This window comes from Sinocyclocheilus grahami, unplaced genomic scaffold, assembly GCF_001515645.1.
Source record: "Sinocyclocheilus grahami isolate Dianchi unplaced genomic scaffold, SAMN03320097.WGS_v1.1 scaffold113.1, whole genome shotgun sequence".
In the NCBI taxonomy this organism is placed as follows: Eukaryota; Metazoa; Chordata; class Actinopteri; order Cypriniformes; family Cyprinidae; genus Sinocyclocheilus; species Sinocyclocheilus grahami.
This window is the reverse complement of record NW_015505292.1, coordinates 1,575,257-1,587,473: the sequence shown is the minus strand read 5'-3', so window position 1 is coordinate 1,587,473 and position 12,217 is coordinate 1,575,257. Positions and strand designations below refer to the sequence as shown.

General features: G+C 36.7%; 2 protein-coding genes across 3 annotated transcripts in view; both read right to left on the bottom strand.

The window, feature by feature from the left end:
• Positions 1-1,750: 1,750 nt before the first annotated feature.
• On the bottom strand, positions 1,751-2,972 carry LOC107589222 (C-C motif chemokine 8-like). The gene is made up of 3 exons (XM_016277587.1): positions 2,832-2,972; positions 2,568-2,682; positions 1,751-2,237 (listed from the first exon to the last, which is right to left on the bottom strand). The coding sequence occupies exons 1-3, from the start codon at positions 2,899-2,901 to the stop codon at positions 2,126-2,128; spliced, it is 297 nt and encodes a 98-aa protein (XP_016133073.1). The 5' UTR covers positions 2,902-2,972; the 3' UTR covers positions 1,751-2,125.
• A 4,485-nt stretch (positions 2,973-7,457) lies between these two features.
• The window catches only part of LOC107589187 (sphingomyelin phosphodiesterase 3), a 47,997-nt gene continuing 43,237 nt past the window's right edge, over positions 7,458-12,217 (bottom strand). For both annotated transcript variants that reach the window (XM_016277552.1, XM_016277554.1), the window contains exons 6-8: positions 9,950-10,013; positions 9,706-9,868; positions 7,458-8,658 (exon numbers count right to left, since the gene is read on the bottom strand). In XM_016277552.1, the coding sequence (XP_016133038.1) occupies positions 8,557-8,658; positions 9,706-9,868; positions 9,950-10,013 (329 nt within the window). In that variant the 3' untranslated portion in view covers positions 7,458-8,556. The remainder of the gene's footprint in view (positions 8,659-9,705; positions 9,869-9,949; positions 10,014-12,217) is intronic.

Genomic DNA, 12,217 nt, shown 5'->3' with positions numbered 1-12,217 from the left:
TGGTTAAGGTTAGGGTCAGGTGTGGGGTAGATTTATGGGTTAGCATTTTTTGTTGCATAGTGTAGGATATCAACACTTTAATTGACACAGCCAATAATATCTTTAGAATCAGCTGTGGGGCGGAGTTTGCACTGAAGTTTATTGGGGGGCGAAGTGCGCATGTGTGTCATGTGCCTGCATGTCAATGGGAGTAAGCCACGCCCTATTTTGGAGCTCCCACCCCGTTTTGGAGTTCCCGCCCCCATTTGGAGATCTCCAGGCTGCAGTTATGCCCTTCTCGGCGTAACCGTATGTTTACCTGTCAAGGTCAAGCGGAATCACATCCCGTGTTAAAGCGCTCAGCTCCGACCAGCGATAAAAAGCTGTCTCGTCTTGCTTCTTTTTTGTCTCATTGCTTATGGTCTTTTTATTTTATTCCGCCTTTTATGACCGTTAAAACGTTGTTGGCGACAGATGACATGAGTATTTCGCACGCTACAAACCATCAAACTTCTAATCTCTCCATTTCCCGGCTACCCATATATGGACTGCCTTTCTTTAACCCACTAATTGATTGACAGGCTGCTTCAAAAGGCCTTTTGATTGGCTAATCTGAAAGCGCCCCGCCTCTACTTTTATTGTACTAGATCAGATATGCGTGATGTGTTGGGATAGTTATTTTAGTTAAACCTTTCAGGGAGTTGACAAATTTTTATAACTTTTCTAAAGTAGTTTACAGCACCTGTAGGGCCTAAATCTAATACTTTAAGCCAGTGGTTCCCAAACCTGTCCTGGAGGACCCACTGCCCTGCACATTTTGTATGTCTCCCTAATCAGACACACCCAATTTAGTTCTTGCAGTCTCTACTAACGAGCTAATGAGTGGATTCAGGTGTGTTAGATAAGGGAGACATACAAAAGGTGCAGGGCAGGGGGGCCTCCAGGACAGGTTTGGGAACCACTGCTTTAAGCTACTGAGTTGTTTGATCCCGGAGTAATTAGGTTGATGCGCTTTCTTACTTTGATGTACGTTGTATAATTCCTCCATTCGAAACAAGAAGACCTTTCTTCTGTTTGCATCACCATACACAATTTATTGGCTCCACAAACCACCAGCGTGCATAATGTCCAATTTAGTATCCAATACATACACTAAAACAGGGCTGTCCAAACTCAGTCCTGAAGGGCCGGTGCCCTGCAGAGTTTAGCTCCAACTTGCCTCAACACACCTGACTGGAAGTTTCTATGCCTAGTAAAGAGCTTGATTAGCTGGTTCAGGTGTGTTTAATTAGGGTTGGAGCTAAACTCTGCAGGACAACGGCCCTCCAGGACCGAGTTTGGACAGCCCTGCACTAAAATAAATTCTTACAAACGTCCATCATCTTTCGCGCTGTTACGGTCAAAAATCTTTTGCCCTTCCGGGTCAAACACCTACACTGAAATCTCTGGAAGGTTCACAGAGCCACTCAATGGTCAAAATGAGAATAACCCATCACCTTTTTACACACATTTTGGCTCCTACAGCACCTGTAGGACTACAAAGTGGATATATGTGGCAACATTTCCACAGATAAAGTTTCAGCAGGTTGCATGTTAACAGTCTCTTGCATGCAAATACGAATGTTTTCAAATGTACAGCAATCTCGAAACCTAACCATCTCTATAAGTGTGAACAGTGTGAATCATGGCAAAAGATAACACAGGATTATTTTTGCACAAATGAACAAGTGTGAAAAAGCCAAATAGAGACAGAAAGTCTTTATTGTGAGGAGGTTACATTTGCAAAAACTTACATAAACAGATCTTCATCATAATATGTTGTCTTTAATGACACATTACAAAAATATTTCATGTTCTTCTATAAACTAGTTTATACTTTGAGCTATAGGCTAGTAATCTGCAATACTTTATTTTTCAGTACAAAACACTCTCTTTAGAAATACATTAGTAAGACAAATGACAGACGAGTTAAAAAGAGAAACAATTCAAACATAATACATTCTGGATTGTTTAACCCCATAGCTTTAATATGCTGATCATTTAGTGACAATGCATTTGTCAGTTTTTTTTTTCTTTAAGTTTTCCTCAGACTCCACACTTGTCCAGTGCTTCCAAAATGTTTTTTGGAGGATGCAGCTCAATATGATCACAAGGTCCCCTGGCTTCCAATGTTCCTGCTGTCAATGATCTTGATGAGCCCCTTTACCCATGAGTCAGTGGGTCTGGCACACACAAAATAACCCTTCACAGTCTTGAACCTGTATTCAGAGAAATTCAATACCATCAAACACAAAGTAACTTGCTCTGTTGGTCAAATAAGTTCAAACCAGTTTAAAAATAATATTGATTATTAATATAATAAACAAAAATAATCAAATGAATAATTCTAATATATATATATAATAATAATTGTTATTATTATTACAATTATTATTATTATAAATATTAAGTATATAAAAATAATGAATATAAAAATAATATTTAAAATAAATAAAAAAATATGCTCAGTTTAATAATGATAATAATTATACTATTGTAATTTTTCTCCTACATACACAAAAATAGAGATATATTGTTGTTACACTTACAGCACGGCTTCCTTGGGGCACTGCTGGCTTGTCATGCTGTATTCAGCCACTTTTTTGATTGGCACAGGACGGTCCGAAAAGGAGAAACAGCATCTTTGTGGTCCAATACGCAAACCTAGATTAAAGAATACACAACCAAGTTAAAACAGTATACAACTAGAATGTACGTTGCACAGATTATAATGAAATGTTTTACATATTTTATTGTAAAAAAAAATGTCCTTGTTTTTCAAAATGTTAATTTATCTTTCTCCTCCATCTTACCTTCACTGAGGCTAACTGCGCACAGAAGCACCACCACTGCGGAGAACATGATGAAGCGAGAGGCGGTCATTCTGGCCGTTATTTTGTACGAGACTGGCTGGATGTACAGAAGGTCTGTTTGAGGCGAAGCACTCAAGTCGGACTTGCTGCTGTGTGGCTCATTGTCCAGGCTATCAGCCTTTATAGAGAGTCTTCTGTGAGGGGAATATCCCTTTATGCGTGGAATTTGAGAGAGGGAGATTTTGGGTTGAATTCACCCACACAAAAAGAAAGTACGGCAGTATCTGCCGTCATCCCACACGTGCTTCTGACCTTCACAAGTCATATTTAGTTTTCACTTCCTCTTTCACTACAGTGGCTTGAAAAAATAACAATCAGCCACACTGTGTGAATTATACTAGAAGGAAATTAGATGCATTTGCACCAAAGCCATTCCAAACACTAAAAGCATCATCAAGAGCGTCATGAAATTTGATATATGTATTTGGGATTTCAGAGTGGACACACATTTGGCAGTTTGGCCGAATATTGTGGATTTTAAACAGAGAATAACATATGAGAAAGATAACAGCACAAACGATTGAGACTATTTTGCCGACGTTTTGCGTTGGGTGGGGGGCCAACTTCACGGAGTTGTCAGATTGTTCATTTTTGGGTGAACTATTGTTACATGTATGCCTTGTTTTCTGTTCTCTCCATTGTGACCTAGTTTTCCTGATTTGCCTGATTATGTCATTCAGTTCACCTGTTGTCTGTTAATCATCTCATTTGTTCCCTTTGTTTGGTTCATGCTTATAAGTCCTCAGTTCTTCTTTAGTCTTGGTCCGTTCTCCGTCTATGTTAAGTTGGTTTCTGTGCATGTTCTCCTGGATTTATCTGATTAAAGGACTTTTCGTTGATCTCCTTCGTCTTCGTGCAGTTTGTATCACTAACGCGTGACAACTATACTGTCCCAGTCCATTTTTAAACTATGCAATATGCAATAAATGATGACTGTTTTTCTGTTCTGTTGCCATAATAATTAATAATTATTATTATTAACTTTATTTAAATTGTATTTTGTTATTGATAGAATAAATACTTTTTTATTAAAAATGGGATTGAATGTATTTGTAACTTCAAAAAACAACTAGCCTCTCATTTGATTCCTCTTTTTTTGTTCTGTTACTATAATAATAGTAATAATAATTATCCATCCATCCATCCATCTATCTAGAAATGCTGGACTACTACTACTAATAATAATAAATTACCCTATATATTATAAATGTATATTATTATATTTTGTTATTGGTGTGTGTGTGTATATAAGCCAGCTTATCCTATAGGGTCCTCAGGAGATTACATAGTCTGTAACAACAATAATAATAATGATGATAATAATAATAATAATAATAATAATAACAACAATATATTTTGTTATTGGTAGAAAGAAAATGTTATTTAATGTATATAACTTGATGTATTATATATATATATACTGTATTTGGCTTAAACCTAATTGTTAAAAGTTATTGTTAAATGTGAATTGTTAAAAGTTATTGTTAAATGTTATGAACATATTTAATAGACATGCTGGCGCCACATTTAAAAGGCCCTTTCAAGTATCACATCCTCTTTCGAAAAGGGGTTTGAACTTCAATAGTCTGAACTTCTGACATTTCGTGTTTAGACACACATGAACAGTTTCACTTAAGATTTAAAACACCCCCTCGTCAGCTAGAAAAGACCAAGCAATCTTAAAAAAAATACAAATTTTAATTAAAATATGTTTTTGCTGAAAAATAAAAGAAATGAATTAAACTGTAAAATCTAACTGAAAACAAATTAAAAAAAACCTAAAGAGCTAATTGTTTTGAATCCACCAAATCTCATACACCTGTTGAACATCGCATGGATGGAGATGATGAGTTATAATATCCCTTCATTCTCTGACTCACTATATTTTCATACACATTTGCATTGTATCTTAATGAAACAGCATTTCAGCAGACACACTTCAGTAACCTTGTGTGTCATGAGGCTTGTTTTAAAGCAGCATATAGAGCAGAAGACTCAAACATATCAGTGTTAGAACCATGTAAGTTAAAGTACATTCCTAATTATTCACATATCATTGTTTTATTCTGCAAACCTATTCAGCGAATGCCCATTTGTTTATTTAGATTGCCTTACAAAAGGGAAAGAGCTTAATGACAGTTTAGCATCCATTACTCATTTTATCCAAACAATTCCCAGTGGAGTTTTCTTTTAGGTCACTGAATGTAACAAAAGTGTCCTGTAGTTTTATTTCAAGTTTCAAAGGAAGCCTGTTAATAGCTTATTGGTCATTTGTGTTGCAAAATGCAGGGAAATTATTTAAGGGGCTTTTAAAAAACGCTTCTTTAGCTGAGACAGCACTAAAATAGGCTAAATAATAAAAGATACAGAAACTGATCATTTTGGTAGAATGTTACAATAACATTCCAAGTATGTTTATCTTATGTTGTATCTTATTATTTTTATATGACCTGTTGCATTCAAAAATATGCTGTCATAAATATTTTAAAATATCAGTATATTAACGCTTTAATTTACAAGGAAGAAACTGACTGAAGCATACAGTACACGTAAGACTATCAGTGAAATATTAGATAAAAATTACAGCTTTAACTTTTCTATATTGTGGAAAAAGTCATCCCTCAATGCAAAGAATCACTGAAGTCAGGAAGTGTCAGATCCCAAAGCTGAGACTTTATTACTGAAGACAATAAAGCCGGTCTGTAAATTTAAATGGTAACACTTTCTGTTAGACCGTGCTGCTGATCAGAGAGCGGATAGTTTTCTTTCAGTTCATCCCCACTTCAACTGCAATGGTTATCTCCCAACCCCTGGCTCCTCTTTAATGGTGGATCACTGCCAGCTTAATGTCAGAACATCACATATATAATTTTAATTGTATCACAAAGCAATTAGTACAGGTTCATACAGTACTTAGTGTGTTTGTCTCGTACCATGAAGAGACTAGTACATGCTATTCAGAGTCCTAGAGGCCTGATTAATGCGTGGTACAGGCTTACAGTTCCCTGGTTTTGTAGTGCTCACAAACATATACTATTTCTCTAACAAAAATATATCTTACAGAACCCAGTGCATAACTGGCGATTCCTAAGGACTGTTCACACCAACACACACATTTACCTGTTCAAACTAATGCTTCAAATATGGCAGAAGGGCTGAATGTAAGAAGATACCAAATTTAGGTTATTGTAGGCCTTCTCTTAATCGTAATGATTCTATATCTACTTCCCAGCTAATGTTACTTTACTCAGACAGACAGCAGTTTCATCAAATTTGCAGCCAGAAAGACAACCAACATGAATATTAGTCTTTGTTCCTTTAACCGTTTGTATTTTTGGAATTCTATTTTCATTTTTTAATACAGTGAGTGCACTGACCAGAAACAGGAAAATATTACAACAGTGAGACAGGCCAAACAAGCTCACAAAGAGAGGAAATGTACATCTCCGACACCTCGCGAGGCACTACATGCAGTGTTAAAATGAACATTGTGTGGCTTAAGTGTAAAATATTGGCTATATTTGTAGCCTTACTTGCTTGGTGTGGAGGAGTTTGTTAAGATGTCACTTGTTCCAAGTTACTGCATTATCTGTAGCTAATTATCTTGCTCGCGTTAAGGTTGATTCAAGTGAAACCACGTGCTCCTGTCACGCACAAGGCCAGTACTTTGTTATTGAATGTTTGATCAGGTAAACAATCCTATCAGAGAAACTCATCCATTAAGATCCATTAGGTGCAAAGTAATCAGCTGTACATACGTTGGCATTGAGATTGCAGTTCAGTAAGTGAGTCATGTCGATTTAACGGCTTTCTCTGACTGATCCAGTTCAGTGTTCAGTGAAGGAATCGTGATCATGGATGGAGCCTATAAGAAAGTAAATGTCACAGCTAGTATCACATCCCCTTTCAGGTTTACAGTTCAGGTGGGACAAATGACATAACTCATAATAAGAGTACTTGCTCTGATCGAACAGCAAGCACTTTTGCTGAAGTTCTACAAGCCATCTGTTCTGCTGCTGTATGTTTAAACATGAAAACCTGAGCTGGATACAACATAAAATTACTGTAACAATATATATATACACATGACAATATATATAGCCCTTAGTTATGGTGGTTGAGGGTAAAGTAAATGAACAGAAAATGTTCTTTTAATTTATTTTCATATATACATGAATCCCAATGTGTAAATTTCATAAATGGCTCTTGTTTTTACTATATGAAAACCTGAATAAGCGCATACCCAACCATCCTAAAACCAGTTAGGTGTCTAGCTATTTACAGGAGATACCACGGTCTGCTTTTGATGAATTTGTTACAACAGATTCTTCCTGAAGTGACACTCCACTCATTTAACAAACTCTGGAATAACCTACCTAACATTGTTCGGGAGGCAGACACACTCTTGCAGTTTAAATCTAGATTAAAGACCCATCTCTTTAACCCTAATTAATGCTGTTCAGTTGCTTTGACACAATCTGTATTGTTAAAAGCACTATATAAATAAAGGTGACTTGACTTGACTCATTGATTCTACCTTGTAACCTCAAACTGTTTCCTGTGGAACTACCTGGGGTAGTTCTTGGGGTACCGTTGCCTGATAAGTGTGTAAACATTTGCAGGGGATGACAATCTTGGCTCAAATATGTAAACAGTGAACACTGTGATGCCTTTTACGACACCATTCTCCTGTGATGGAGCCACAGCAATACTGCAAGAAGGAAAAGTGTTAGGGGATGGGGCTTGTGTGTGAAAAATAGTCTGTGTTAATTGAGTCTTGGGGCTCACGTCAAGCATGCAGGCCATGACAGACATGGCAGTGCACTGGCAAACATGCATCTACCAACAGTTTGGGGTTAAATTGCCACCAATTGCTCAGTTTTCCATAGTTTGCAGTGATGGCACCACTGTCATACTTCAGGACTTGATCAATGTATCCCAGCAGTCAAATAAACATGTTCTTAATTGTTTAACTTAGTGTTACACGAGGCCATACAACGCAACCTCGATCAGTTTTATATATCAGTATATAAACTCCCTAAAAAGATGGCACAAGGCCATAGAAACATTAGAAAGACGTTAGAAAAGAAAGACACTTGCTGAGGTCTTTTGAAGAACGCTGAGGGATAGATCTTGCGGTGGACTAACTTTAAACACACAGACGTACTTGTCCTTGTCAATATTGTGTGACAGGATGACCGGAACAGTCAATGTACGCATTCTTCCTTCTTCCAATGTAAAGCCTTCATTCGAATATCCGGGTCATGGCACCAGAAAATGGCCTCTGCCCCTTTAAGGGCCCCAGAGAAGCTTCAGAAGTGCAAAGGTGAGTAAATCTTTCATTTTGTTCTTCAGTTCAGATGTAAACATGGAGAGTCCAGGGGTGGATGGAGAACCAAGGTCCACAAAATCACACACCTTCACGCTGCTTTCAGCTGATTGGTGGTTTTCTCTATTTCTTCACCCCCTCGCTTGTCTGTTCTCCATCTATGTCATCCATCGTTTTTTATGACTTACCAACCCTCTCAATCACCCTGCCCTCATCTGTCGGGAAGCTTGACAAATGCCTCCTCTTGCTGTTTTTCCTTTCACTCACTTCTCTCGCTCTCTCTTTGCCTCTCCCCTCTCTCTCCGTGGCATTGATTGTTTGAATTATGGACGGGTCCTAAGTCTCCTCTTCTCCAGTTGACACAACCAATCTTGCAGCCACTGAGAGGTGGTCAGTCAATCCAGCAAGTTGAGTGATGAAGCTGAACTCCTCTATATCCTTTAAAGGGTGATAGATCAAGTCTTTAATAACTTTTAAAATAACAGCAAAAATATATCAAATAGAAATTTATACCTCTGTGAATATTTGAATTTGAACAGATGTGTCAGATCATCTTTGTCTTTTTCTTTCATTTTTATGCTATTCCAACACTGCTCCATGGGATGGCACCAAAGAGTTACGTAAGCATAAGTAAACATAATAGGTTAATACATGACTAGAATACTGTATAGTTATGAACTCTATAATTCCCCTTCAGTAGAAATCATGGTCCAGGTTGGGTGGTTGAGGGTCCCCTTTGGTAGAAATTGTGGACCGAAAGGGCACTTTAGCGTCGGGGCCCAACCACAATATAGTGCATATACTGAGCACAGTAGGCAAATTCCTGCACACATCATGTATCTGAGTATATGATAGTATATTTGCCAAGATGTGCAGTATACAAAGCATACTGTGTGAAATACTGTATCCCATAATGCAAAGTGCTCAATTTTACCCTCCATTTCCAGTGTGATAAACAAACCGGAAGTAATACAGCTGCTTCATTATTATTTAATATATTAAAATGTAAAATTGATCTCACTGCCTACATTTTTTACAAAAAAATTAAAAATAATAATAATTATTATTAAATTAAGAACAGTATCATTTCCAAGACAACTGGGTGCCACATCTAACCTAAATGTTTCAAAAGTAGCATACTATAAAACTGTTAATTTTCTGTAAAAATATCCAAACTTTTGAGTGTCCCCATCAAATAATTAGAGATGAAAGTCTTGTTTAAAATCATGGCTGTTATTATTTTGTCACACTAGAAATGAAAAATCAAACCAACCTGCACTGCATTGTGGGATATGATACCCAGTGCAGTATGTTCTGTTGCAAAGTACAGTATATATACTCAACAGGAGGTGATTTTGTTTATTGACCTCCCATGTGCAGCCCCATCTTTTTGCATTCACTGTGAATTTTAGTCACAGTTAGCGTTTAGTCATTATTTACATAATGAACTCGAAAAGGGAAGTAGGTTTATTAATCAGAACTCACCACTTTCCAGTCTGGCTGCAGGCATTCCTCTTTATAAAGGATGTAATCGATTCTCCTGCCGTTGCCTTTCAGGGGGATTTTGCGCCCCTTCTGGCTGGGACAATGGTTCTTGCTGGCAGGGAACACCAAGTACTCTTTTCTCCCCTCTTCATTCTCCATAACTCTATCAGAGAAATGCAATATGACTGAGTGTTGTGAATGCATAATCTATATATACATATATTTGTATTTGTGTTCAGTTTACTTTTGTAGGCTCTCTGGTGAGCTGACTTCCTCATCATACAGACCACTCGTGTCCAGCAATGTACCTGTATAATATGCACATGCAACCACATACATACAGTTTATATATGAACTGGAGATATAGATTTTTAACATATTTATACCCTGAGAGTATGACCACTTAAAAGACCCTTAAATCATTCAAGGAGCAGATATTTGACATCTCTGTGTAATCAAGGTCTCTTGAGAGCAACTAGAGGGACAAAACCCACTGGGACCGCTGAGAGTAACACCAGCTTTAAAATGAGCTCAAGGGAAATCTGTATGAGTCACGACTGTGCTTCTGATATACATACATACATGCTTCTATTTGTCCATCTTCACCTAAACCTTTTCTCTCTTCTGTTGGCTCTTAATACCTCACTGATTCTAGCATAGCCAGAAAGTTCCAGTACTTTCCATTAAGGTGCTATTTGTGACCACTGTTCTTTATTTAAGGATTTTAATGGGTTTCTAAAAATTTCTTTAAATGTTTTGAAAATTAATCATGGGAGTACCAGATTCATGAGGCCTATTGAAATGAAGAAAGGCCCATCATTTATAACAAAATTGCAAAATGTCAAACAGCTTAAAACAGCCAAATACGAATGAATTCCTACCTATAAAATATCTGAATAAAAAATGTGTGATGTTTGTACAGCCTGGTCTCATGTTTATACGTAGGTATTAATACGTAACATTTACAAGCACAAAACGTACACTTTTGTACGTTTTTATTCATGCTAAAACATACAATTTAGACGTATTTCAACGTTTAAAATGTACAAATCGCTATGTAGTTTTAGCTAAAAAACGTAAAAATATTTACGTATCTTTTATATCATTAAGATATTCATATCAATGCATTTTTATCATTTGATCAATAAGCGATTTAGATTTTTAAGCCCCTTAACCTACCCCCAAACCTAAACCTACCCATTTTATAGCGAAAATGCATTTTTATCATTTTATTAATACGCAATTTAGATTTTTAGACCCCTTAACCTACCCCCAAACCTTAACCTACCCATTTTATAGCGATATATAAAGGATATACTAAAAGTAATCCAAATGACGATGCGTTGCACCCGCAGTCCTCTCTGGCGGAATACAGTAGGTTTGTGTGATCCAGAGCAGAATTTATGTTGTTAATCGCTGAAAATATTAACCAGATAATTTTCCCGATCCACTCCGTGAACTCGTGAAGGCGCGTGTGCATCATTCAAACACACCTCATCAGAAACACGGCATGTCGCAAAATCTGTGACGAATGCAGACGAGAGCCAATGAGCGTTCGATTATCCTGCCGTAAAACCTGTCGTTTGAAGCGGCAACATTTGAATTTGTAAAGAGCTCATCAGTCAGCGCGGGCTTTGCTGCTTTCGGTCGGTCACTGCTCGGGATGGAGAAGAAGATCGCCAAAAAAAGGCTTGGATTTGGGTCTGTTTCTCGCAGTCGTATGGATTCGGAAGATTTGGATTACAGCACACTGATAAAATTGTTTCATTTCGTAATTATATTGCGTTTTTGGTGTATTTTATAGTTCTATTGTCAGTCACAGCATGTCGGAGAAAACGCCTTTTGTGGCCCATGGTAAACAAAGTAAACATTATATGACAAGTAAAGGTTAAACGATTGCAGAAATGTTATTTATTTTAAGGTTTAAAGTGAAGTCGTGTTTAACATTATGTAGGCATATTCTTGGAAACGAGCTGGCAGTAGAAATCACAACAAAACGAAATGTTATAATTTCATAAGTAAACTATTTAATAATGGTATTGAAAACAAGTTAATTCATATGACAACTAAAAACTAATAAAATTAATGCCGCGATTTCAATATTCATAAGGATTCATTTTTAGGTGTCGTCAATACGTCAGTTTCGTACGTTTAGAGGCTGAAAATACGTAAGTATTGTACGTTTTATAGAACCACATTTTACGTAAAATACATACGAATTATCATGAGATCACGTTGGTTTGTAACACTATATCTACAGGTGTATTCAGACAGAACAAGTTTTTCATGAGGAAGTCAGATAAATCCTTGTTTTGCAGATGCGCTTTCAATGTAATCAAACACATCCAGGTTTTTTAAGTAGTAAATGATAGTATAAATAAAGTCAAATAGATTTAGAAAAAATAAACATATAATCATAATAATATAAGCATATATACTGTATATATATATAAAATAAAATACATATTTTGAAAAAAATGTACTTAGTAAAATTGCAAAATGTGGAGCTGTT